General features: G+C 53.3%; 1 protein-coding gene across 3 annotated transcripts; it reads left to right on the top strand.

Annotated features, from left to right (window-relative positions):
• The first annotated feature begins 341 nt into the window (after positions 1–341).
• On the top strand, positions 342–26,582 carry Gramd1a (GRAM domain containing 1A). Of its 3 annotated transcripts, XM_051162681.1 has the most exons (20): positions 342–463; positions 1,141–1,428; positions 13,173–13,389; positions 13,477–13,497; positions 14,176–14,260; positions 14,370–14,473; positions 14,557–14,652; positions 15,745–15,825; positions 16,736–16,848; positions 17,017–17,167; positions 17,675–17,861; positions 18,566–18,709; positions 20,536–20,654; positions 20,746–20,888; positions 21,928–22,031; positions 22,114–22,287; positions 22,364–22,451; positions 23,579–23,686; positions 23,773–23,893; positions 26,106–26,582. In XM_051162681.1, the coding sequence occupies exons 2-20, from the start codon at positions 1,169–1,171 to the stop codon at positions 26,196–26,198; spliced, it is 2,409 nt and encodes an 802-aa protein (XP_051018638.1). In that variant the 5' UTR covers positions 342–463; positions 1,141–1,168; the 3' UTR covers positions 26,199–26,582. The 3 variants fall into 3 exon arrangements, with proteins under 3 accessions (XP_051018638.1, XP_051018637.1, XP_051018639.1); XM_051162680.1 differs by lacking the exon at positions 342–463 and having other exon boundaries at positions 1,111–1,428; XM_051162682.1 differs by lacking the exons at positions 342–463; positions 1,141–1,428 and adding an exon at positions 5,638–5,776.
• The last annotated feature ends 464 nt before the right edge of the window (positions 26,583–27,046 follow it).

Raw genomic sequence — 27,046 nt, 5'->3', positions numbered from 1 at the left:
GCGGGAAGGGGGAGGCGGAAGCACCTCACTTACAATGTGGGGAATGCTGGTGCAGGATAGAGGGGAGGCACAACAGTGAGACAGCTGAGGGATCCAGCCATTAGATTGGTGTCTGAACTTGGAGGAGCAGCTCTGGGAAGCACAGGACGGAGACTACACTCCAGGTCAACCCAAGCAACAGAGCATCGGGGGCCTGAGCAGCACAGGGAGAAGGCCTTCCTAGGTGCCCTCCGTAGTAGAAGCACCCACCCCTCCCCCACTGTAGACTTTCTTCCTGGAACAGCTGGCCAGAGAGTAACAGGACTCCAGTCAGACATGCTGTTCAGGCCTGAAGGTCATGAGTCTCTGGCACCGCCCAACTCAGGGTGAGAAGGAAGGGCTAGGCCTCTTCTCTTACCCTGGAAGTCTGAACCCTCTGAGACAGAAGAAAGAATTCACAAGGTCCTGGGACTCCAGAGCGCTGGTAAGGTCCAAGCCGGGCTGGAGAGCCAGGGTCCTCCTTAAACTAAAGTCACCTTCCCCTTGTCTCCGGTCAGCAGGTTACAAGGAGCCTTTGCTGTGTTCTCCTGTGAGGAGACCCAGGCTCTGAGCTGGTTTTGCCAGATTCACATGGCTCTAACAGTACAGAGAGTAGCCCTCCCTCCTCTCAGCTGTGGGAGCCTCAGTGCCACCTTCTCTTTGTCTGTCTTGGTGGAGGACCTGAGAAAACCAGGCAAGGAAAGTCTTCGAGTCTGCCTTTCTCTGTCCCAGCTTGGCTAGCCATGGTGGAAGCCCACTGGAGACCTGACTCTTTCCTGACCCTTGTGTGTACAGGAGGCATGGTGTCTTGCTATCAGAGTCTAGCCATAGTGAGTGCACAGGGAAGACACCTGCAGACAGGAACAGCTGTTTGCCAAGCACTCTGTGAACTCAGATCTGGGCTCTGCGTGGTTGAGCTCTCGGCACTGTCTTGTCTGTTTGTTCTGGGATATTCTATCTCTACAAGGCCTTTAGTATGATGGAAAAAGAAATGGAAGCTCAGAGTCATGAGGGTAGGCTGTCAGCAGAGGGGGCGGCATCTCACACAGATCTCTGCCATGCCGCCCCCCCCCCCAACTGTACTTGGACAAGGACTCTCTACCTTTCCTTTCTCTCCCTAAGGGCCTCATTGCTGTCCAAATTGCTCCTCATGGCTGAACTCCTGCCTCTGCTGCCTTGGGCTCCCCAGGGGGCCCAGGGTGGTAACCGGGGCTCACCTGCTTCTCCAGCTGATCAACAGACACAGGCTGACGGTGTCCAGGACCTAGCTCCTAAATCCTGGAAGCTCTTGGGGGTGCCTGCTATTCACATAACTCCATCCAGTGATGGGGAGTCACCTCCAGGCACCCCAAATCCATCACGCTTTCAGAGTCTGAAGACCCTGGATGTGGAGCCTCTGTCTCAGGACAGGTCAGACTTGGGAATGGGATGGGAGGTGTCTTTGCCTTGTCTTTCTCAATGGCCTCAGCTTAAGTGTGGGCTCCTCGTGGTCAATATGCTGAAGATCAATCAGTCTAGCCTGATTTAAGCCATGAGACAGATGTGCATATCCGTTATGTTTCTTTTGCGTGTAACCAAATAGCTGGCAGGACGGCATTACGGAAGGATTTGTGGGGGCTCAGGATTTGAGGGTACCGCCCATCACGGCAATGCTAGAAGAGTTTTGAAGCTGTGACAGTTGCAGCAGGGGCGGCTGCCCACATCTCTGAGGACCATGAAGCAGAGAGATGGAAGACCAGCCCTAGGCTCTCTTTCTCCCCCCCGCCCCTTTTATTCCGGCTAGGATCCCAGCTCAGGAGTGTGCTACACACACTCAAGGCCTCCCTTCCACCTACCCTAGAGGTGCATGCTCCGACACACTCTCAGCTGTGCCTCATTAGTGTGCTAGTGCGTAACCATCACAACCCACAAAGCTCAGGGATGTGCACCGGGACTAGTGACTGTGGGCCCAACTGCATGCTGCCAGCAAGAAGACCCATAGCACAGGCTGTGGCTCAGCTCAAGTGTGGGCTCCTCATGGTCGGTATGCTGAGGATCGATTAATCTGGCCTGATTTGAAGCCATGAGATAGATGTGTATGAAACAAAGGTGGCAAATTGTAAACAGAATTTGGTTTATTTGGAAATAAACAGGCTGGGGTGATGGCTCAGCTGTTAAGAGCATGCACTGCTCTTGAAGAGGATCTGAGTTAGATTCCTAGCACCGACACCAGGCAGCTTGCAGCCACTTGCAAGTCTAGCACCAGTGCATCAGATGCCCTCTTCTGGATTACATTACAGCAACACACACAGACACACACTCACACGCGCACACGCACATACACACACATGCACACACACATACACACACATACACTTCAAAAACATCAAAACATCTTTTCAAAAATTAACTTAAAGCTGGGTGGCTCACTCCTTTCATCTCAGCATTCAGGAGGCAGAAGCAGGCAAAGCTCTGTGAGTTCAAAGCCAGCCTGGTCTAATAAGCAAGTTCCAGGACAGCCACGGTTGTTACACAAAGAAACTCTGTCTTTAAAAAAAAACCCCACCATCATCATCATCATCATCATCATCATCATAATAATAATAATAATAATAATAGCCGGGCGGTGGTGGCACACCGCTTTAATCCCAGCACTCGGGAGGCAGAGGCAGGCAGATCACTATGAGTTCAAAGCCAGCCTGGCTAAAAAGTGAGTCTAGGACAGCCAAGGATACACAGAGAAACCCTGTCTCAAAAAAACAAAACAGAACACCAACCAACCAACCAAACAAACAAACAAAAAACAAAAAAAGAAAGAAAATAATACTATGGACAAGGCAAAGAGGATAAATATTCTTTCTAGCATCCCTAGTGGGAAGACATATTTCTAAGTGTGCCACAAGCCATCACAAGAGCTAATTCCTGCAGTGGCTTGCAGAAAGGAAAAACAAAATTCAAACAAAATGCCTGCAAAGAAAAACTACTTCTGGGCCAAGGAGACGGAAACCAAGAGGTTCGTGGGCAGAGGGTCAGAAAAGAAAAGAATGCTAATGTCTGGCCTTGAGTACAAAGAAGTGTGTGCTGGGGTTTCCTCCCAACAGCGGGTGCTGGGTAAGAGCAAATGTTCAGGAGGCAACTCTGCCTCTATAGAAAAAGTCTCAGGAACACGGTGACCAAGTGGGAGGGAAAAGCAAACTGCCAAAGGATACAATAAGGCTTAACTGTACATGGTTCAGAGATACTGAGCAAGAAAGAGGCTGGCTTGTTGATGCCTTTGCTGTAGCAAAGTCACACAGGAGGGAACACACCGACCTCAGGACAGTAGGTACCCTGCGTGCCTAGGCAGAGAAAAGAAGAGCCGTTGATGGTGAACTGTTACAGTGTATCTGTTTTAAAAGTGTAAAAAAAATTAATGTGTATTCTTGAGATCTGTGCCTATGCATGTGGCGGCCAGAAGAGGGCGCTGGATCCCCTGGAGCAGGGAGCCTAACTCCGGTCCTTTGCAGTTCGTACTCTGAACCACCAAGCCGGCTCTTTAGCCCTGTTTGCTTTTGAGACATGGTCTTGCTTTGCAGTCTAGGCTGACCTCAACCCCACGGTCCTGTGCTTCAGCCTCCAGAGTGCTGGAATGACTGGTGTGTGCCACCACGTGGGACGGAACAGCTAGCCAGTCCTTCCCTCCTCCCTCCTTCCCTGCCTTCCTCCTTTCCTTTCCTTTTTTTTTTTCTTTTTTCCTTTCTTTTTGAGACTGAGTTGCCTGCATAACCTCGACAAGCCTGAACTCTCTATGTAGACCAAGCTGGACTAAACTCACAGTAGTTCTCCTGCCTCTGCCTCCCAAGTGCCTCTGAGGCCGGTCAGAGCCTCATTAAAAAAAAAAAAAAAAAAAAAAAAAATCCAACTAAAATGACCAGCCACCCAAAGGAGAAGTCTGGAGTGATCTGGCCAAAAAGTCTCCCAATTAAACCCTTTAATAACTTTCCATTGTCCTTAGATATAATTCAGACTCTTCGGTGACATTAATAAGCCTTTTATGCGTATTTATTGCATATGATGGTGGGGACACAGATGCCCATTATACATTTTCCTATTTGACATAAATACTCTCTACTTAAAAAACGTAAGGGTTTCTGAGGTTGGTGGTTCCTGACTGCAATCCCAGCCTGTAGGAGGCTAAGGCAGGAAGATCACAACTTCGAGCCCAGCCTCAGTTACATAGCGAGTTTGAGGCCAGCCCGGGATACATAAAGAAACCCTGACTCTCCCTCCACCCTACCCCCAACGCCCTCACCGCCAAAGAACATGTCTTTCAAAGAGGAAACAAGCAACGGAAGTATAGAAAGACCAGCAGACGCAGAAGGATGGAAGGCAGCCACGGAAGAAGTAGGAGCTTCCTGGTAAGGAAGGGACAGCAGTGGTCCCGAGGCCGGAGGCAGGTGGGAGGAGCAAGGTGAGGCTGACCCTCGAATGAGCCACCAGGAGACAAGGGGGGCCAAGAAGTCAGACAGGTGAAACGGGGCCCAATCAGGAGGTCCCCGGAAACCAAGGTGAGCACTTAGTCGTTAAAAGGAGTGGGGTGGAGCCGGGGTAGACTTAAAGCCAAGAGGGCTCTGGCCATACTTGGCTGTTCACTGGCTTTCTGGCTGCAAGGGGTAACAGAGTGGGCGGGGATGGAAGCTGACCAAGGCAGGACCGGGATCTACAGAAGCTGGACAAGAGGCTGAAGGCTGGAGAGGGGTAGGGAGAAGTCCCTGGGCTGGGCGGCTCGGTCCCAAAGGCAGAGTTCACTTTGTGTTTTCAAGCAAGGACGACAACCCTACTTGGCTTGTGGAGGTGGGTGCAGGGTTGGCTGGCACAAGAATTCGTCCTACTCTGCAATGTATGGTCATTTCCCGTCTTGAGGCTAGGCAGGCTTCCCAGCATTGAAAGGGCTGATGAGCTCTGCCCCTGCGCTGTTCTAGGGGAAACCCCTTGCCTCCGAGGAGGGGGCTCCTCTGGCCTTGGGGACTTGCCCAAGCTCACCGCACAGCAAGAGCCAGTGGGCTGGAGGCTGACTTGGTCTGCAGCAATAAACTGGGGAAGTCCCCACACAGTGGACGCTTCTAGGGCAGGAACTGAGGCTTAGAGACTAGGTGGGGGGAGAGCGGGAAGAGGCTTTCCACCCCTCAGCTGCGGTTACCCCCCAGACTTCCGCCCCAGGCCAATTCTCCCAAGCATCAGCCTGACACCCATCACCCCACTTCTCAGCTTCTCCCAGGTTCTCCTCTGGGTCCTAGGAAGAAACCCAGGGTGTTTAGATTTGTTTTCTTGGTTTGCTAGTTGTTTTGAAGACAAGCTCTCATTCCAGTCTGGCCTGGAACTTCATTATGTAGCCCAAGCTGGCCTCGAACTCACGGCAATCCTCCTGCCTCAGCCTCTGGAGTGCTGGGATGTCAGGCATGCTCCATCACGCCAGGCCCAAGCTGCTCATTTTAATAAAATTTCCTTCTGTCCATCGGTTGGTGCAGGTCTCCCAGCCGGTCTCTTCTCCAGCCATCTAGGCCGAGGCCCGCGCTGGCGTCCAGGTCCCCCTCCCGGCGGGGGCGGCGCCGTGACGCGCGGGGCGGGAGCAGGAAGGGGGTGTCGCTGACGCCGAGGCGGCCTCCGGCGGCTCCGGCCTTTTGTGCGGGCTGCAGGGTCCGGTGGGGGCGGCGGCCGTGGCAGGCGAGGCCCGGGAGGTCCAGCTCAGCGCAGCCGGCCGGGTCCTGCCCTGCAGCCGGGGCGCCGCATCCATGTTTGAGTAAGCACGGGGCCTGGGGGTAGGGAGCGGGGACAGCGGCCGGATCCGGCCGGGGCAGGGGGCCGGAGCGGGGGTTCCCGAGCTCTTGCATGTAGGAGCGACCCCGATGGGGACCAAGAGCGGGGACACATGTCTCGGGGCGTTGGGGGGCCTGCAGCTTGCCTGCGAGGCCCGAGCTTGGGGCGTCATTGCCGGCCTGGGACACTCAGGAGTAGCGGGGTGCTGCCCCCAGGCCTGGATAGTCTCTCTTGAGGAGCCCTGCCCACTCCACCCCACCCCCGGCTCCCAGGACCACCGCGAGCAGCCCCCATACCCCCGCAGTACTCTCAGCTCCTCTGGATCCGTGGTCCCCGTTTGCCGTGGCGACTGGGGGAGGGAGCTTCTTTGAGCCTGAGATCTGGGCGGGGAGCGGGGTGACCCCCTACTCCTGCCTGGTCCCCTGCGCCTGTGGGTTTCCGTTTGTGATTGTGTCTTGAAAGTGACTGGGCTCTGCGTGGTGTGTGTGTGTGTGTAACAGCTGGGATCCTTTGAGGCAGTGTTTGTGTGGCTGTGTGTTATCTATCATCTTGTGTGTGATGGCTCCCAATCAAGTCAAGTGCATCTCCGGCTCCTGGACCCACTGTGGTTGGGTGTGAAGCATGTCTCATTTTCTTTGTGGCACCATGTGCAAATTACAAATTCTGAGCTTGTGCCTCATTGTGATTTTAGTGTCTTGAGGCGGGTTTGGGCATTCCACTTAAATTCCTTGGCTGGCTGTGCCTGGAATTTACCATGGATTACATCTGTGAGTTACCGCTGTGTGAGCCTGCATTGTGATATTACCGTGTGTGTGTGTGTGTGTGTGTGTGTGTGTGTGTGTGTGCATGTGCGTGCGCGCACGTGCGTTTGTGGTTGGGACTCTGCTGCTGTGTGCCTGTCACCCACATTTGAAAGTCTTTTGACTTGGTGGGCAAGTAGAAACTGTGTGTGTCCTCCTATGACAATGGTGTGTGTCTGGAGCCCTGCGGGTGGCTCATTTGCCTCTGGTCCATCCGTGGGAGAGCCCCCGTGTATCCAAATGCGGCATTGTTACATGTCCCTGGTGCATATGAGATTCTGTGTCTCCCAGACCCTCTGTGGCTTTGTCTGTGAAGAGAGACAGAGAGACCCCTTGTGGCTTTCTCAGCTGAGGACCCTCCCTCCTGGGACGTTGGGTGTAACCTTAACTGCTTTGTAAAACACACCCCAGGCCTCACTTTACTATCTGCTACAGCATTATTTCCAAGACCCTCATAGTTGTGAGAATGTCAGGGTTTCTGTCACTGTGCCAGCTGACGAGTCCACCCCTCGTCCCTTGAGAACTAGCCTTTGTTTTCTCTGCCGGATGACCACCTTGAAGTCAGAGGCGCACCCGGGATGCATAGGTTGACCCATGACTTCTTCCCTTAGGAATGAGTGTCTGGGTCACTGGGGCCTGCGACTAGGTGATGTGTGAGTACTAGGTTGTTGTGGGTTTTGCTGTTGTCTTGGCCTTCAGTGTCTCTGTAAAACTTTCCCGTGGCTGTAGATCTTGGGCTTACTGTATTCTCTGAATTTGGAATTAATTCTGAGGCTGTGTGACTATTGCATATTTGTGATCTCTCTCTCTCTCTCTCTCTCTCTCTCTCTCTCTCTCTCTCTCTCTCTCTGTGTGTGTGTGTGTGTGTGTGTGTGTAATTTTCCTGGCATTTGTATACAAATATGGGATACTTACAATGCTGATTCTTTATGCCTCTAACACTCCTGTGTGTGTTAAGGACACACGGACCTCCCCCGCCTGCAGGCAGGTTTGCAGTGACCCTATGCCTCCCCAGCAAGCGTTCCCTTTCCCACACACCTGTGTGTGTGCTCTTGGCCCTCTGTGCAGAGGCAGCTTCTGAGACCCAGGAAGCCATAGCATCTGCCACAGTGAAAACACTATTCTCTTCCTAGTCCCCGCCCCATAACGGTCCTCCTCTCGCCACTTTGACCCCTCCCTTCACTCTGTCAGGAATGGCTGGCTGGCTTGGGCCGCCCTAGGGCTCTGTTGCTGGCCCTTAAGAACTTCCTCTTCCATCCAGGGGCAGGAACTGTGGGTGCGCTTGGCTTGTCTGTGCCTCCAGCATGCCAGCGGATCTGGGCAGGTGGGGTCGGGGCGGGTGGGGGGTCACCTTCTCCCTAGAACCATACACGGTGGCCTAGAGTCTTCAAGCCTTCATTGGGAACCCATGTGCTCTCACTCTGCTGGCTGTTCACTGTTCTCAGACCTGCCAGCCTCAGTCCTGGCCCTGAACGCGATGTCCTGAGAATCTAGTACCATCTTCCCCCACACTTTGCCAGCTCTGTTCTTTGTCCTCAGCCCTTAGCCTCGGTGAGCCTTGCCCAGTTAAGTTTTTGCAGTCTGGCTCACTTAAGAAACCCTCTCTGCTCCTAATTACTCAGTCAGAATTCAAGGTGCATAGATTTTAAGTTGAGGTTTTCTGATGGGTTGCGGGGGTGGAGGGGAGGTGGTGAAGGAGCTTCGAGTTTACATTTCAGTTTTGTTTCTTGTTTTGTTTTGCTTTGCTTTGTGGCAGTCCTGGGATGGAATCCGGGCCTTTGTCCATGGTGGGCATACCTTTCAGGTTCTAGCAGGCAGATTCTACTGATTTACACCCCCAGCTCCTCGCTGGTGACTTCTAGGCAGCCCCTCACCAGCAGATTCAAGGCCCTTTAGCTACACATCCCCAACTCTGGAGTCTTTAAGACAGAATCTTGCTATGCAGCCTACACTGCTCTCACACTCATGGTCATTCTCCTGCCTCAGCCCAGGAGCACTGCATTAACAGGAGTGCTCCACCACCTCTGGCTGGAACCTGGACCCTGATAGTGGCAGTGCTCTGGGAGATCTGTGCTGAGCGTCATAGCAGTTGTCAGAGGCCACTGTCTTAATTTCTGTGTCTTTTTTCTGATGGTCTGGCTCCCTGGTTAGTGCTGGCAAGTGGTTGGAATCTGTTGTTTGCAATGTGTCCCCACTGCCAGCTACACGGGTAGATGCTTTGTGTATGTTTATATAGCGATAGGAAAGCCTATGGCAGCGACTGAGGTCCCTCCAGGGTCAGCATAGCTTCTTGGATATTTCCAGGAAGGTTGGTGGTGGAGCTGTTGCTCCATTTCTGCAGCTGTGCCAAGAGAAAGCTGTCATACCTGGCTTCTTTGTCCCTTTGTCTCACATACCATTTCTCCTCCAAGTAGCCATGGGAGGTAAGAACACTAGGTGAAAGTCAGGCTAGGGAAGGTGCAGATGCTGGCGCAAGGCCCCACAGGGAAGCATTGATGGTTCTAAGACTAGAAACCTTTGGGTCCTTCCTTTAAGTCCAAATGTGGACAGACCCCGGCTCTGGGAGGGAACAAGCAAGCCTGATCACTTTGCTTGGGTCTGGTAGCGCGTACTCATGGGTACCTGGCTCGGCCATGGTGGGAGAAGGATGTGGGGCCAGGAGGCAGCACCTCACTGGCAGAGGCTCTGAGAACAGAGAAGGCAAGAGGGACCAGCAAAGGGCTGTGTGATTTCAAGTAGAACGTGGAGATGCGTCTGTCAGAAGTTTGGGGATGAGTTTCCCGTACACCAGTGGGGGAAGAACATGTGAAGTAGAGGGAAGAATGAAGGAGGAGCCAGGGAAGAGCTGTGGACTTTCCTGGGGTGAGGAGGGTGAGAACCCCTGACAACCAGGAAGCCTCTGACCTGCTCAACGTGGGAGCAGGCTTTCTCAGGCTGTAAGTTGGGATAGACTGAGTTCAGACACTGAAGCATGGTGACCAGAGGCACTGGTTGGCCCAGGGGGGGGGGTCAGTAATGGCCCAGGCCACTGTTTAGATCCTTTTATTCAGCGGTTAGGATTCTGCCTCAGTCTGCCTACCTGTGATGCCACTGCTTACCTGCCACGGGGGCGTGGCCCTGCCCTGGGCCATATAAAAGACAGACCCTCCACACGGACTCTCTCTCTCTACCTTTCTCTCTACTTATCCCGCTACTTCTCCCTCCTCCCTCCCCCTCCTCCCTCCTCCTCTCTCTCTCTCTCTCTCTCTCTCTCTCTCTCTCTCTCTTTCCACATGCATCTCCAGAGATGGTTTCCTTATCTCCTTATTAAACCTCTTAAGTATATCTGTTGCGTGGTGTGATTCCATCCCTCTATACAGCTCCACCGTTCACCCCTAACCTCCGCCTCTCACTTTTTAACATTTGGACACTTTTTAATACACATAATTTACTAAATAAACTTACTTTATAAGAGTCACATGAACACCTCTCTTGCGCCCCATCCAAGCCTGGCTGAGGCACAGTGGGAACTAGGACAACCCAAGGCTTGTCTCCATAAGCCCATAGAACTGTCATCATAAAAAGTCACAGCTGAGCCAGGGCATGGTGGCGCACGCCTTTAATCCCAGCATTCGGGAGGCAGAGGCAGGTGGATCGCTGTGAGTTCGAGGCCAGCCGGGTCTACAGAGCAAGTCCAGGACAGCCAAGGCTACACAGGGAAACCCCATCTCAAACAAAAGTCACAGCTGGGATGATTGCTGCCCCAGCAGGGTATGGGGGCACGCAGAAAGGAGTGGGGGAAAAGGGAGTCTTGACGTATGCATAAGAACTTGCAAGGCCCTGGCACAGTAGTTAGTGTGGCCTACTGAGCACAAACTTTTCAGTGATTTCTTGGTATGATTACAAAACAACACCAGCCAGACCTTAAAGTAAAAAAATTGTTCATCAAAAACACCAGCAAGATACGGTGTCACGTGCCTATTGGACAGTAAAAAGTTCAGTCCCAGTCTAGACTGCTGAGTGAATTCAAAGCCAATCTGTACAACTTATTGAGAGACCCTGCATCAAAATAAAAAGTATAAGAAGTCTGGTGGGGAAGGCTCAGTGGTAGAGCCCCTGCCTAGAATCCCCCAGTGAGGGGCTGGGAGTGTGGCTTTAGTGGCTAAAATTACAGTGAGCATACACCAATTAAGCACAAACTTTTCAGTCATTTCTTGGTATGAAATTCCCAGCTCAGAAAAAGGAAAAGCAGAAACAAACAAAAAACAAAGGAAAGAAAAGCAAGGACAGTGTGGGTCAGGGGGAACCACTGATGATTACAAACAGGAGAGATACGTTTGAAGAAACTTCCTGGGAGGTAGCAAGGTGGCACAGTAGGGGAAGGTGCTTGCCACTAACCCAGGCACCCATGTTGGATTCCTGGGATCCGCAGGGTGAAGGAGAGAGCTAATTCCTGAGCCCATCCCTGAAGGAGAGCCCCCTTGCAGCTGTGAGTCCTGCTGCCAGTACCACATGCTCGTAGCCCCAGTGTCCACTATAAACGATCATGGGACCAAGCACACAGTGTTTTTGAGCAATGATAAAATCAATCCCTCGGAGTGCTTGACATAATCCGATAAGAAGTCAACAATGATGTCCTTTTAAAGTCCCCGCCACTCACCCTCACTGCCCTTACTGCGGTTGCTGTTTGCACAGTTACCAGAATGTTCTGTTTGCTTAACGTCCACCTCTGGCAGGAGGTTAGCTCACCAGAACCAAGCCGTATTTCAGGTCTCTGTTAGTGCTAGTCCCAGCCAGCTCAGGGCTGCTCATTCAGCCCCACGGTGTTTATTAAGCATTAATTGTTTGCCCTGTCTCTAGTTCCGGTGCTAAGGATACAGATAGCAACCAAGTCTTCTGGAAGTTCACAGTGTAGGGCAGGCAATAAACAAACTGAATAAACAAAGGAACAGGGTGAGTGTAGATAGTGTGGGTGAGTGAGGAGAGAGGGAGGGAGGGAAGAGGGAGGGAGGGAGGAACGGGGAGGGAGGGAGGGCCTCTTTCAGGCTAAGGGACCTTGGAGGGAGGTGCTGAGAAGGAATAAGATGGAGTCAGTTATGCTGAAGCTCTGGGTGGCTTTTCAGGCGGAGAGAACCTATTGCCCTGTCCCAACATGTGGGAACGACTCTGGGGAGCTGAAGGAACAGGAGGAGGCTGGAATGACCTGGACAGAGGAGGGATGTGAGGCCAGGGAAGTGACAGGACCTGGTCGTGGAAGTCAGTCAGGACTTGGTTATATCCCGGAGTCAGGCACAACCAGGCTAGGGCTTAAAGAACCCTGAGGTGGCGCAGCTGCCTCCAGCTTCCTCTGCAGGCGAGGGGAGCCTGTGGGACAGAGACACACATGTGTCATCAACATGGACAGAAAGGAAGGCTGGGCTGAAGAGAAGTGGGCATGAAAGGAAAAGTGGAAGTCAGGGTTAGAGGTGGTATTGGTGGGCATTGTGAACAAATTAGAGATGCCGGTGGGAAAAGGAAGGACATTAAGAAAGGCGCTTCGGGGCTGGAGACATGGCTCCCAGTGGCTGAGAACTTGCGCTGCTCTTACGGAGAACCTGGGTTCAGTTCCCCGCACCCGCACGGTGACCTCAAGCACCGTAACTCCAGCTCAGGAAATATGACACCCTCTTCTGGTCTCCACAAGCAGTGCACACCTGTGGTGCACATAAACACACACAAACACACAGACACAGTACAAATAAATAAAAACGCTTTTTTAAAAAGAAAGGTACTTAGGTTTGCATTTTGAATGTCACTTATCAATAAAGTTTTTGCTTTGTGAATAAATTAGTAAGATAATGCTTTTAAAAATATCAGGCATTGGGCTAGTGAAATGGCTTATTGGAGAAAAGCATTTATCAGGCAAACCTGATGACCTTGAGTTCAATCCCCTGATGGAAGGAAAGAACTGACTTCCCAGAGTTGCCCCCTCATCGAGCGCTCACTGTGTGCGTGACCGTGTTAGAGACGTCACACTTTGATTCCTTTAACCCTCAAAAGAACTAGATGTGAGGTCATTACTCCCTGGGCTGTAGTGAAACAGTAGAAGGCAGGATATTCAGGGCCACACTTGGTGTCAGAAAGACAGGAAGTAGGTGAGTGCATGGGTGAAGGGGGTGGGTAGAATGGTGGATGGGTGGGTGGATGGATGGATGGGTGAGTGGGTGTGTGGATGGATGGGTGTGTGGATGGATGGATGGATGGATGGATGGATGGACTGATAGGCAGATGGGTGGTTAGGTTGGCTGATGGTCAGATGGATGGGTAGATAATTGGATGGATGGATGGACAGACAGGTGGGTGGTTAGGCAGTGGATGTTCAGATGGATGGATAGATAATTGCATGATTGGATGGATGGATGGATGGATTGATAGGTGAGTGGCTAGGCAGGTGAATGGTCAGATGGATAGACAGATAACTGGATGGATGGATGGATGGATGGATGGATGGATGGATGAACAAATGGAGCCGCTAGATGGTGAATGCACCTTCAAATATCAGGTTTATCCCTGCCACAAACCTGTTTCCCCTCACCCACTTCTCTTCCTCTCCCTCCCTAGCACCACACCCCACTCTGGCCGGAGCTCACCAAGCAGCTCCCCTTCTCTTCGTAAGCGGCTGCAACTCTTGCCCCCGAGCCGGCCTCCTCCCGCTCCTGAGCCAGAGCCAGGCACCATGGTCGAGAAGGGGTCTGATAGCTCCTCGGAGAAGAGCGGAGTGCCGGGGACCCCCAGCACCCAGAGCCTGGGCAGCCGGAACTTCATCCGCAACAGCAAGGTGGGTGCAAGCTCAGGTGGGGTTGGGAGAGGGCGGCAAGGGCAGGAAACACAAGGGCCCCTCCTGATTCATCTCTTTCTCTTGCAGAAGATGCAGAGCTGGTACAGTGTGAGTATCTGCACATAGGGGCTTGGTAAAGGTGTGGGGGTGGGGTGGGGCGGGGGTGGGTCTGTGTGCTGGCCAGGAGCCCCTGACCAGAGCAGTTAAGGAGCAAGTGATGCTTTCAGAGCCGCACTTCCACTTAACACACTGGATGGGATGCTGCTATTTACACTCTCTAAGTGGCCTTGGGTGGCCCTTCCTCTCCCTGCTTCGGCAGCGTCAGCCCAATCTTACAAGGCCAAAGGGAACACTGGATAGGATTTAGTGATGCTGGTGGTTGTACCTTGCACAGGGCCTGGCTAATATATGAAGTCAATAAAAAAAGAGGCCAGAGAGATGGCTCAGAGGAAGAGCACTGGGTGTTCTTGCAGAGGGCCCAGGATTGATTCCTGGCATCCATATGGCCACTCACAAGTGCCTGTAACTCCAGTTCTAGGGGATCAGATGCCCTGCTGGCCTCCACCTGCACCAGTACACACACGGCACACAAACACACACATTTAGGAAAAACACTCGTACACATAAAATGAATACAGGAAATGGCAGGTATCTTTATGGTGACATGAGTGTTGTGAGCGAAGAGGCCCCAAGGGCTAAGAACACTGAGAGGGATGGGAAGCTTTGGGGGGCCAAATAGGGGCCTGGAATCTGCACTCATTTCCTGTGCCCCAAACCCCTCCGCAGATGCTGAGTCCCACTTACAAACAACGCAATGAGGACTTCCGGAAACTGTTCAGCCGGCTCCCCGAGGCAGAGCGCCTCATCGTGGGTGAGTCTCCATGCCCCCAGCCCCAGTGTCTGGGCTGGATCGGAGCCCCTGACCTCCCTCCTGCCTCCCTGCTGGCCCGTGGGCTGACTCCGGTGTCTGCCGCTCTCAGATTACTCCTGCGCCCTGCAGCGGGAGATCCTTCTCCAGGGCCGCCTCTACCTCTCCGAGAACTGGGTGTGTTTCCACAGCAACATCTTCCGATGGGAGACCACAGTGAGTAGAGCTGCGTGCGGGCACAGAGGGGCCTCGGGCGGCAGCGCTTCCGGCTGCTTCTCACTGTCCTGCGCTGTCTTTAGATTTCTATCCAGTTGAAGGAAGTGACCTGTCTGAAGAAGGAAAAGACGGCTAAGCTCATCCCCAATGCTATTCAAATTTGTACGGAGAGTGAGAAGGTGAGTGGTAGACCCGATGTGGGGAGCCGTGTCCTAGGGTCGCGGCAGGGATGCCCCAACTCACCCAGACACGTCCATCAGAGCAGAGCCCCATTTGTGTTGGGCACCTGGCCTGTTTCTTCTCTCAGCCTTGCAGTGGTCCAGCTCCCCTCTTTTTGAGTAGAGCACCTGCAATACCCTCCCTGTGCAGCGCCCTCACATAGGTGTCCTATAATTCAGTGATCCTAAAATTTCCCACAAATCCAGCAGTTCAGATGCCCCCCCCCAGCCAAAGCTGAGATAGGACCCAGGGCTTTATGCCTTCCAGGCAAACACTCCACCACTGGGCCGTCTTCATAGGTCTTATTGTTTGCTCTTTGGTTTTTGGGGTTTTGGGGGGCAGTAGGGTCTCTTACACAGCCCTGTCTGTCCTGAAACCCACCATGTAGTCCAGGCTGGCTTTGAACTCAAAGAGATCTGCCTGCCCCTGCCTCCCCCATGCTGGGATCAAAAGCTTGGTTCTTTGTTTTAAAAATTAATTTCTTCTTATCTTACATGTATTGCTGTTTGTCCTGCATGTTATGTGTACTACACCGAGGCCAAAAGAAAGCATTAGATCTCCTAAAACTGGAGTTAGAGATGGCTGTGAGCACCTGAAGTGGGTGCTAGGAACCCAAGCCAGCTGCTCTGCAAGAACAGCAAACTCCGCTAACCACTGCGCCATCCCCCCACCCCCTAGACTTTGTTTGTTTTTGAGATGGTGGTCTGACTGTGTGGCTCCACCTCCCTAGCACTGGGACAGCACCACACATGGCATTTGCCCTCAGTTACTGCCTCACATCCGGTTGGCTGAAAGATGGCTATGTCACTCTGGAAACAGGAGTGGAAACAGGAAACAGGAAGGACCGAGGAAAGACTCAACAGCCCAAAGCTGCAAGAGTTAGCCATTTCTGGCAGGAAAGAGAGCTAGGAGAGTGCACTGTCTCAGCCCCAGGCACTGGGGAAGGTTCCGTCTCCCACGTGGACCTCCAGGAGCCTCCTCCCCACTGTAGTGACCACAGGGTGCCCCTGTCCATCCTCCACCTCTGTGACCTCATGCTCCTGTCTTTGCAGCATTTCTTCACTTCCTTTGGGGCCCGAGATCGCTGCTTCCTCCTTATCTTCCGCCTGTGGCAGAATGCTCTGCTTGAAAAGGTGGGTATGAGTGGTGCTCAGGGTGGAGGATGGGGTCAACCAGGGAGAGACTCCCAGCTCTTCCTCATGGTACCAGGCCTTCTACATCTGTGGCTTTCCCAAAGGCCAAGAGCTCCAAGTCCCTGATGGAGGAAAGGAATTGTTTGGTCCCTAATGCAGAGGGAAGCCCCCATGTGAGGTGCTGCTAGCGGGGAGGGGAGGGTTATAGAAGGTGACAGTCCACCAACACTGCTGACACTGCCCAACCCCCACCTTTTCCCACCCCCGCCCCTCTGTGTGCCTTGCTGGGTCACTTATCTCCCAAGGCAGCTCCAGAGTGCCCTTCCTCAAAAGAATCTCCAGCTGAGTGGATTAGGCATTGCTGGGGCTCTGATCTCAGCACTGTCACCTCCCATCTGGGTGGCCTTAGATGGGCTACTGGGCACATCTCGTCTTGAAGCCCTGGCAGGGTTACACGGGTATCTACTTCGAGTTAGCACTTAGCACAGAGCTTGTAAAAGTGCCAGTGGCTGCCGCTGCCCTGACTGTTAGCATTGGTTGTAATTATTTCGTTGACGTTGTGGCCCAGCCAATTGGTGGACAGTGGGAAGCCCACCTGCTGAGGCGGGTGAAGGCAGGACAGCATAGGAGGCTAGAGCTTGCGCTCTTCTGGAAATCCCTTTGGGTCATTTGCTTGACCTTGAGCACATGACTTACCCTTGCGGAGTTTCCGCATCTCTCTGGGTAAAAATGGGAATCTTCTCTGTGGACTTAGTAGCCCAGGGCCCAGGCTCTGCTGAAGGAGGCTGCCTACCAGGTGGGAATGGGTGAACTTGAGTGGGTAGCTAAGCTGCCCTCTTGTGGAAGCCAGGGGAACTGTTGGGACCAGGCTGAAGAAACAAGAGACCAACCTCACATCCCTTATGCCTAGACGCTGAGTCCCCGAGAGCTTTGGCACCTGGTCCATCAGTGCTATGGTTCCGAGCTGGGCCTCACCAGTGAAGATGAAGACTATGTCTCCCCCTTGCAACTGAATGGTCTTGGGTGAGTTGGAGGTAGAAGGTGGCTCAAAGAGATGTCGGGATCTGCCGTCTGGGGACTGTTGACAAACATGAGCTTACTGTGCAAAGCCTGGCAGGGGACAACACAGTGAGCGTAGCACGCAGAGGCTTGAGGATCCAGCCACGTCCCACTTCCTTCTTTTCCTTGCAGGAGTCCCAAAGAGGTGGGAGATGTAATCGCACTCAGCGACATCACCCCCTCAGGGGTAGCTGACCGGAGCCAGGAGCCAAGCCCTGTGGGTTCAAGGCGTGGCCGTGTCACCCCAAACCTCTCTCGAGCCAGCAGTGATGCAGACCACGGGGTGAGGAAGTGGGTGCTTACAGGGAGATGGGGAGAGGGTGGAAATGGAGGAAGGAGCATGGACGACCAATAGAGGGACAGGGGACTGGCAGAAGAATGAGACAGGTGGAGAGAGGAAGACAGACGAGGTAAACGGGGGAAAATACGGCAGAGTAGAAGAAAGGGGAAGGAGACAGAAGGGGAGTGAGATGGATGGATGGATGGGTTGATAGATAGATGATAGATAGATAGATAGACAGACAGACAGACAGACAGAGACCAGTGGGCAGCAAAGCATCAGGCCAAGCATTCGCATAAGCCCTCATCACTGGGGCCTCTGTCAGACTAGACAGGAGCCCCCCCCCAGCCCCTCCACCCCTCCCCGGTACAGAAACATGTATCTAGAGCTGGTCACTCTGGCCAGGGCCTAAACTTCAGCCTACCAAACTCTTGCGGCCAGAGTTAACCCGTGGGAACCCTCGGGCTGGGGTCAAAATATGGAAAGGCTGGATGGAGCCCTTCTCTGCAGGCCGAGGAGGACAAAGAGGAGCAGCCAGCCAGCCAGCTGGATGCCTCCTCCAGCCAGACGGTGACCCCAGTAGCAGAGCCTCCGAGCACTGAGCCGGCACCTACCTCCTTGGGCCCCTTGGATCTGTTGTCAAGAGAGGAGCTATTGACAGACACAAGTAACTCCTCTTCATCTACTGGAGAGGAAGGTGAGGCAGGAGGCCCCAGCTTGTCCACTTTGGTTATACCCACTTCAGGGCCAGTGAGAGGGGAAGGCGCTGGTGCACAGGGCAAGGCGTGCAGGTGGCCAAGGGTGGTGTTCGAATGGCGCACCCTGAGCCCAGCATTCGAGGTCATGTGGCCTGAAAAGTCAGGCTGTAAAATTGGTTATGTTCAGGGTTTTTTTTTCCCCTATACTAATTTCCAGGTAGACTTTACTCTTACAGCAGAAATCCCAGATTGGTTTCTAGTGGTCTGACATGACAAATGATTCCAATTGACTGTAAAGGTCTGTGCCAGTGGGCACCATTGTGGTGGCTTTTATTGGCTGGGCTGGGGTGTGTGCCCACTTGGGGCCAGTCCTTATGGTGTAGGAAAGACTGAGCATTGTTCCAGGTTCCTAGGTGTCTCTCTCTCTCTCTCTCTCTATCTCTCTCTCTCTCTCTCTCTCTCTTTCTTCAAGACAGGGTTTCTCTGTGTAGCCTTGGCTAACTTGGACTCACTGGCCTCGAACTCACAGAGACCCACCTGCCTCTGCCTCCCAAGTGCTGGGATTAAAGGCGTGTGCCACCACCCCAGGCTCCTGAGTGTCTCTTGTTCAGGAATATGAGTTTGCCCCTCCACCCCGGAAGCCGGGGAGTGAGTTGGGGAAGGGACAGGTGTACCCACATACCGAGGACCCTTTGTCTCCCAGGTGACCTGGCTGCTCTGCTTCCCGACCTTTCTGGCCGGCTCCTCATCAACTCTGTCTTCCATGTGGGTGCTGAGCGGCTGCAGCAGATGCTCTTCTCAGACTCACCTTTCCTCCAGGACTTCCTGCAGCAGTGCAAGTTTACAGGTCAGGGGGAAAGGACGCAGGGGCTACCTTATCAAGCATCTGTAGGAGCAGGGAGCGCCATGCCTCTTGCTAGTTGAGTGGCCTTGGGTTCCAGCCTCTCTGTGTCTCGGTTTCTTCTGCACCCTGGTGCACTTGTGGTGCTCACATTAGCATGAAAAGTACACAGGTCGCTACTGGGAAAGGGCCTCAGGCCACAGCTACCCTAAGATGCTAACCAGTGCATGTTAATGCCTGCTCTCTGACTCCTAGAGTACTGTGGAGCAATGGAGTGTCCAAGGCAGACAGTATATGATTAGACTTGGTTTTAACCAGATGTTATTCCTGGGTAGACCCTTGATAGGTAGAACTAGACGCAATCCTCAGGAGACTAGAAGACAGCGGAGCTGGGCTGGAGAGATGTCTCACTCCCTGAAGTGCATTCTGAGCAAGCATGAGTTTGATACCCAGAACCCATGTTTAAAAAGTGAGGTTCTGGGCCAGCAAGATGGCTCAGTGAGTCTACATGGTGGGCAGAGAGAGCCAGTTTTTCTCTGACATACATGTGCCCTGGTACACATGCCCCATTCCCCATAAGTAAATAAATATAGCAAAAAAAAACAAAAACAAAAACAAAAAAACGCTTAAAAGAGCTGGAGAGATGGCTCATGGGTTCGGAGCACATACTACTTTGCAGAGGACCCAAGTTCAATTCCCAGCACCACCTGGGTCTGCTCGCAGCTGCCTGTAACCCCAGCTCCAGGAAGAGCCAGCACCTTAGGCTCCCACAGGCACTGCACTCACAAGACTTACCCAAACATGGGCACACATCCACACACAGACGCACATAGGCACAGACACACACACACACAGATATATACATACAGACACACACAGATACATACACACACACCCTCACGCAGACACACACATAGATATACACACACAGACATGCACACACACATACTCACAGAGACACACACACTCACAGATACATACACACACACTCACACAGAAACAAACACCTTCACACAGACACACACACAGAGATACACACACACAGACATACACAGACACACACAACCCACTAAAAATGAAATAGATCTAAAATTTCTTTAGAAGCTGAGCACGTGGTCATGACTAGCAGGGTAGGTGTGGCCAGCTGTCCTGTCCCAGTTGGTGAGCATCAGGGCCACCGACAGACTCTGCCTTGGGACACCAAGGTAGATGGCACCCGAAGAGGAATGGCGTTCAAGGTTGTTTGCTCTCCACTCTCATAGGTACCCCCACACATGTGCAGCTGTGCTCATGAACACACACACACGCACACACCCACACACCCACACACACGACACATACACACACATGCAGACGCGCCTCCTCCCACCCTCCCCCAAGACAACAGAGGTCAAGGCCTGGAACTCCACTGGGAGCCTGAAGGATGGTGGTGGAATGGTGGCCCAGTGAGAGAGTGTGGGAGGTACTGGTTTCAGTGTGAGACCTGATATGTGTGAAGGTTCAGGGGGCTTCCAGGAAAAGGTGTCACAAAGGTTGTGGTTCCCTCGTTTGATGCTTGGGAGAAACCGAACTTGATATAAAAGGGAAACTGAGGCAGCAGCAATGGATGAGGTGGTCCCAGAAGGGCCCCAGCTGTCGGTATCACTGTAGTCTACATTTCTTTAGCTTCTAAACTGAAAGTAAGGTGGGCAGCACCGTGGAGACATGAGGTAGGGTAGTGCAGTTGGGGACAAGTCCTCAGAGAATTGAAATTGTCCAGGAAGGCTGAGTTTCCCACAGCCTGTGAGCAAGGAAAGAAAACTATTTTCCTTATTCTCCTCCTCCCACCCCAGATGTGACCTTGAGCCCTTGGAGCAGTGACAGCAAGTGCCACCAGCGCAGAGTCCTGACCTACACAATCCCCATCAGCAACCCGCTAGGCCCCAAGAGCGCCTCTGTGGTGGAGACACAGGTGGGCTGGGTGGGGTGGCCCAGCGGGTGGGCTGGCTGTGTGGAACAGGCCTGACCTTGATGCCCCTTCTGTCCTTCCCGCCTCACCACAGACACTGTTCCGGCGCGGCCCACAGGCAGGCGGGTGTGTGGTGGACTCTGAGGTGCTAACCCAGGGCATCCCGTACCAGGACTACTTCTACACTGCCCACCGCTACTGCATCCTGGGTCTGGCCCGGAACAAAGCCCGGCTTCGGTGAGCCCGAGTGTTCCCTAGTTAGGGCCGCCACTACCCTGGTGGAGGTCAGAGGGTGACCCCAGGGGCCAGAGGTCATTGGAGAACTGAGGACCGTATATAAATGCTCAACTGTTAATTACACATCTATTCTAGGCCTCGGGGACAAAACTTGCCCCATTAGGGACCTCCAAACTCTACTGGAGAAATTTCAGCGAATTAGGTGATTGCCAAATGTCCTCCAATTCACCATCTCACCCAGCTTTGGAGAAAATCACAGGACAGCAGAGTGAGGGGCCAGGGGAGTGTATCCTGACTTCTGAGAAAGGAATCTTTCCTAATAGCCAGAGGAAGGCGGGGGCTTCCATTCAGAAGCCAGTACAAGGACCCTGAAGTAGGAGTATGGGAGTAGCTGGAGTGGTAGGAGTAGCTGGAGTGGTAGGAGTAGCTGGGGTGGTAGAAGTAGCTGGGGTGGTAGGAGTAGCCTGGAGTGGTAGGAGTAGCTGGAATGGTAGGAGTAGCTGGGGTGGTAGGAGTAGCCTGGAGTGGAGAAGTAGAAGGTGAGATCCAAGATCCATGATAGTTCATGAAGCTTTGCAGGGTTTCATGGGGACGGGGAGCTTGACCATCAGCTGAAGCGAGGTGCATTCAGGACAGGGGTGAACCCAGAGGACCCTGAATAGACTCCACACGCAGGCTCCTTCTGGCTACAAATGTAGACAGGGGACAAGAAGAGGCCTCCCACTCTGTTGTGTAGGGCTGAGGCCAGTTAGGAGTGCCATAAGGGACAACAGATGAGGTCTGAGTAGGTTTCACAGGTGGAGAGCAGGCCTGATAATCTCACCACCCTGTCTCAACCCTGTCTCAAATAAATAAATAATAAATAAATAAAAATAGAAAAGTTTGACTTAAATGTAAATGTGTCTGGAAGCAGAAGAGGCCAACGCCTGAGTTTGAGGTGTTTAGCCTGAGCCCCAGGAAGGATTGCTTCTCAGGACAAAGACCTCCCCCAAATTAGATGATTCCCCTCCAAACCTGACCTCTCTTGCCGCCATCCTAGTGTGTCCTCGGAGATCCGCTACCGAAAGCAACCGTGGAGCCTTGTGAAGTCTCTCATCGAGAAGAACTCGTGGAGCGGCATTGAAGATTATTTCCACCACCTGGGTAGGGGACTGAGGCTGGGTGGCTCGGGGGCAGCTGTGACCCAGCTGGGGACAGACCTACTGAGCCAGCTCTTGTCCCTCAGAGCGAGAACTCGCCAAGGCAGAGAAGCTGTCCCTGGAGGAAGGAGGGAAGGACACTCGCGGACTACTGTCAGGCCTGCGGAGGCGGAAACGGCCCCTGAGCTGGAGGGGCCACGGAGATGGGCCTCAGCACCCAGACCCGGACCCCTGCACCCGGACCAGCATGCACACCTCAGGTGTGTTACCTGATAGGGAGCCGGAGGAAGTGGCCTCTGGGGTGCACCTGGCTCACCCCAAATTGCTGTTTCACAGGTTCCCTCAGCTCTCGATTCTCGGAACCATCCATGGATCAGGGCGCCGGGGCAGGCATCCCCAGCGCTCTGGTTCTCATCAGCATTGTGTGAGTAAAGAGCCTGGTGTGGGTCTGCAGCCTGGCTGCACGGTGTAGATCACATGCGTGGCCTCCTTGGGCCTCTGCTTTTGTTGGGGGTGTGGGCTCAACTCAGAGCAAGACTGCATGAAATGCTGTTTGGGATACATCCGGCAGCCTCTCCACGTGCTGCTCAGTTTGTCTTAGGTCTTTCCTGCTGGGACAGCAGCCACCCTGGGGGCCATGGGAGATCAGAGGAGATCTGGAAGAAAAGATAATGTGGAGTTAGGTACTCAAGAGAAGTCAGGTTGTGGATACATTGTACTCTGGTTTTTCTGCGCCCCATTCCTGAGGTGAATGGGCCTGGAGACATGCCAGTGACCAAGAGTCCCATGGAACAGCGGGGAAGTTGGAGAGCTGTCACCAGATCAGAGGGAAGGGGCTGGGCTGGTATAAGAGGTCATGACAGGCAGAGACGGGAAGCGATCACAACTTCAGGGATCCAAGGATGGCTGAGCTGGGACTCTGAGGGGCTTGGGCAGGGACACCGGACCAGCGTGTATGGGAGGACAGCACACTGAGGAAAAGACACCCACCCCACCCCAAGCTTGGAGCCCACCCAGGCCACAAGCTCAGCCTCTTGAAGCCTTGGTTCCCTAAGATCACCCAGGAGGGACCTTGTGGTCTTCTGGGCTCAGAGCTAGATGCCCTGGGTGGAGGGCTGGGCATCAGCACCGCCCCGAGCATTTCTCACATCTCCGTCTTCCCCTCACTGCCTCCGCAGGATCTGTGTGAGGTAGGGCCTTACATCCTCCCTCTGCCACCCTCACCCCTGTATCGCAGCTCATCCCCCTGCAGCATTCTCTCCCTGCTCAATGTCCCCGGGCCCTTCCTGGAAAGGTGGCTTAGTGTGGCCAGCAAGCACGTAGGCATGACGTAGGTCAGAATGTGAGCCCTGTCTCTTCTACCTATGGGCTGTGTGACCCTAGGCCTATCCATCACCCTCTCTGAGCCTCCTTCCTCTGAAAAGGGTGGGTAATCAAGGCACCTTTGAGCTATGGTTATGGTAGTGTGTTGGGGGGAGGTGCAGAGCTCCAAACATAACTATAGGGAGCATCAGGGCCCCAGGATCCCTGATCTCTGACTCTGTCCTCCAGCCTCATCATCCTCATCGCCCTCAATGCCCTCCTCTTTTACCGTCTCTGGTCTCTGGAAAGAACGGCCCACACCTTCGAGTCATGGCACAGCCTGGCACTGGCCAAGGGGTAAGTGGGGAGAGCCGGAGGGCAGGGGCGAGCTCAAGCAGACTGAGGCGGCTAGGACTCTTCACTCGGATTCTGTGTCCCCACAGGAAGTTCCCTCAGACAGCCACGGAGTGGGCCGAGATCTTGGCTCTGCAGAAGCATTTCCACAGTGTCGAGGTGCACAAGTGGAGGCAGATCCTTCGTGCATCCGTGGAGCTCCTGGATGAGGTACAAGGCAGTCATGTGGGGTTTAGGGTAGGGACAAGATGCCCCCCCTCCTCAGGGCCTGTTCCTTCTATTGTAAAATGAGAAAAACAGTCCTATTACTGCCCTTGTAGCTTGCTAGCAAAGTACATGGAACAGAAGGGGGAAGAACGGAAGGGGGAAAAACCTATCATATCCTGGAAAAGCATCCTTCATCCTTTGATTCTGCTGGTAGCAGGCTGGGTTTGGGGACATGCAAAGGATAGCTGTCTCTGTCACTAGCTGTTTGGACTGGGGCGTGGCTCAGTGGTAGAGCCCCTGCCTAGAATCCCCCAGTGAGGGGGTGGGGTGTGGCTCAGTGGTAGAGCCCCTGCCTAGAATCCCCCAGTGAGGGGCTGGGGTGTGGCTCAGGGGTAGAACACCTGCCTAGAATCCCCCAGTGAGGGGCTGGGGTGTGGCTCAGTGGTAGAGCCCCTGCCTAGAATCCCCCAGTGGGGGACTAGGGTGTGGCTCAGGGGTAGAACACCTGCCTAACATGCACAACCCCATGGATTATATTGTTAGTACTGGACGGAATAGGGCACAAACCCTAAACAAAACTAAAAACGTCCTATCCGCCAGCATGGGTCCCAATTTTTAAGAACACTATTGTACCCCAAAAGCAAGCTGTCAGGGAGATGCTTCAGCGGACAGAGCGTGCAGAACAGGGTGGAGAGAGAATTGAGACTGAGGTTCCCAGCTCCTGGAGAGCAGAGTCCTGACATCAAGCTTGATTATTTCCTCTCCCTACGTTGCCAAGAGTGCACCAAGTCACTGCCACAGGTTCCTGAGAGCTGAGCTGCCCTCCAGCCTTGCAGCAGGGAGCTCGTGGGCTAGTTAGATTCTCTGTGGCCAGCTTATGTGGCAGTTACAAAGTGAACTGGTTGGTTTTCTTCCCTCTGTGGCAACACTTGGCAGCAACAAGGGAGGGGTTGTTGTGGGTCTGCCTCCCCCTGGCGAGAGGGAGGGGAGGGGGCGGGTGGAACAGGACAGCCTGTGAGTACAACAGAATAACTTTCCAGAACCAGCTTCAGCAAGACTGCTCAACTTTATTCAAGGGTAAACGAAGGCTATATAGCTCTTGGGGAGTCGGGGGTGGGGAGGGCATCCCCAGAGCAAATGCACACTATTGGCTGGGGCTTGAAGTGCCAGGGATGTTTTAGTTTTGGCAGTATGGTCTTAGCTAAGCTTAGGGCTTTTGCTCTCATTAACACGTGACAGTGACTTGGAACACAGTACCTAATTAACTATGGGCCACAGTGGGAGAGGTTTGCAGGGAATTCTGTCAAAGGTTATATCCCAGATGCGGTTAGACATCTGTGCCTAGAGACACTCAGTCTTCCATCTAGGTCCAAACTCACCGAAAAGCAATCTGGGTGTGGTGGACTGTCACCTCAAACAGCGGTGTCTTCCAGAAGCTCACTTTGGCTAATGGCTTATAGATGTGGCTCCATCTGCGTCATGAGCAGCTTGGTTCTTGCTCAGGTTAGGTTGGGATCAGAAAGTAGAGATGAGGCAGTGGAGAAAGGCCAGGCTGGGATCCATAGTAGCGTAGGTTCGCCCACTAGACTTACATCCTACGGGGTCTACACCCTCCCAGACCAGCTGAGGATTGAGTGTTCACAACGTGAGCCCAGGGTCAGGGACAGACATTTCACAGCCAAACAGTAAAAGGAAGAAAATGTTTATTAAGTCATGATGTGTTGTCCATCATAGTGGGTGCCCTGGGGGCTGTGAAACTAGGGGTCACCTCTGACTCTTCCCACAGTGGCCTGACTAGTCAGTGAGGCCCTACTCCCTGAAGGCTCCGCAGCTTTCCACAGCAGTGCCACCTGGTGGGGACCATTGGGCACACCAGCCCGTGGGAGCAGGTTCAGATTTACATCTTGCCTCCTTTTTGGGTTTAGGTAGGAAGTCTGTGGCATCCTTTGGTTCAAGGATAGGTACTTGGTCAATGTCCCCTGGTGTACTTACTGGCACCCCTCAAATCTCTGACATAGTTCTGGAATATTAGTCACCCATACTGCAGGCAAGGAAATAGGCCCGTAGCAACGAAGGGATTTACCACTGTTGGTAATAGCAGAGTCAGGATTCGAACCCAGAGCTCCTGGGTCCCTCTTTGAGAAGTTACCAGGCAGCATGGCCATGCAAAACAGCACAGATAACGTGCTCATCCCACCTCCCCATCTTCCGGCAGATGAAGTTTTCCTTGGAGAAGCTACATCAAGGAATTACCGTCCCGGATCCTCCTCTGGAAACTCAGCCACAGCCTGATGACCACTTCCCCTGAGGACTCCTGACCGAAAGGCCGTACTCCCCGCCTCCCAAATGGCCAGAAGGACACACGGAACCCTGGCAGCCACTGCTGGCACGGTGTGAACGCCGCCAGGAGGTTCCTGCCTGCCCCTCCCAGTGGCCCTGCCAAGAGCCATACAGACCTGGGGACCATAGAACCAAGATGCACTTTAGATCTGTGTGTGCAAGTCCAGCTGCCACTGCCTGCTCAGCCAGGGAGCTGGCCTGGCCTTTGGCAGGCTCCCCCTCCAACTAACTTATTTTGCCCAGCTGGGGTTGTGGGGGTTCACCTTTTGGGGTGCACAATACCCTCATCTCTGGGTTTAATGTATTATATTTATTTGGGGCTAACAACCCCCAATAAAGGGTTGGAAATGGCTATGGCTCTGCCTGTGGGGCCCTGGGAGCAGATGGGGGCTTTCCGTTCGTCCAGCCATCCCTGGTCCAGGTACTGGAGTTCCTGTCCCTGTCATCTGATGCCAGCTCTGCTTTGTCCAACTGCAAAGCAGCTGCCCCAGATGGTTTGTATATCTAGCAGCTCCTTAATAGGGGAACATCAACATGGGGGGGGCGGACCACAGTTGAGAACCACCACCAAAGAGATTTGAATAGTCGATACATGTGGCTTTTTGGCTGTTGGATATTGAGTCTAAGGCCATGCCCTTGCTAGGTGAACACTCTAGCACTGAATTCCACTCACCCCAGTCTTTTCACATTTTATTTTAAGATATATTTATTTTATGTATGAGTACACTGTCTTCATGCACACAGAAGAGGACACCAGATCATATTACAAATGGCTGTGAGCCACCATGTGGTTGCTGGGAGTTGAACTCAGGACCT

Source organism: Acomys russatus, chromosome 19 (genome assembly GCF_903995435.1).
Source record: "Acomys russatus chromosome 19, mAcoRus1.1, whole genome shotgun sequence".
NCBI classification, from domain to species: domain Eukaryota; kingdom Metazoa; phylum Chordata; class Mammalia; order Rodentia; family Muridae; genus Acomys; species Acomys russatus.
Note: the sequence above shows the minus strand (reverse complement) of the source record. Positions and strands in the feature narration are given on the sequence as shown.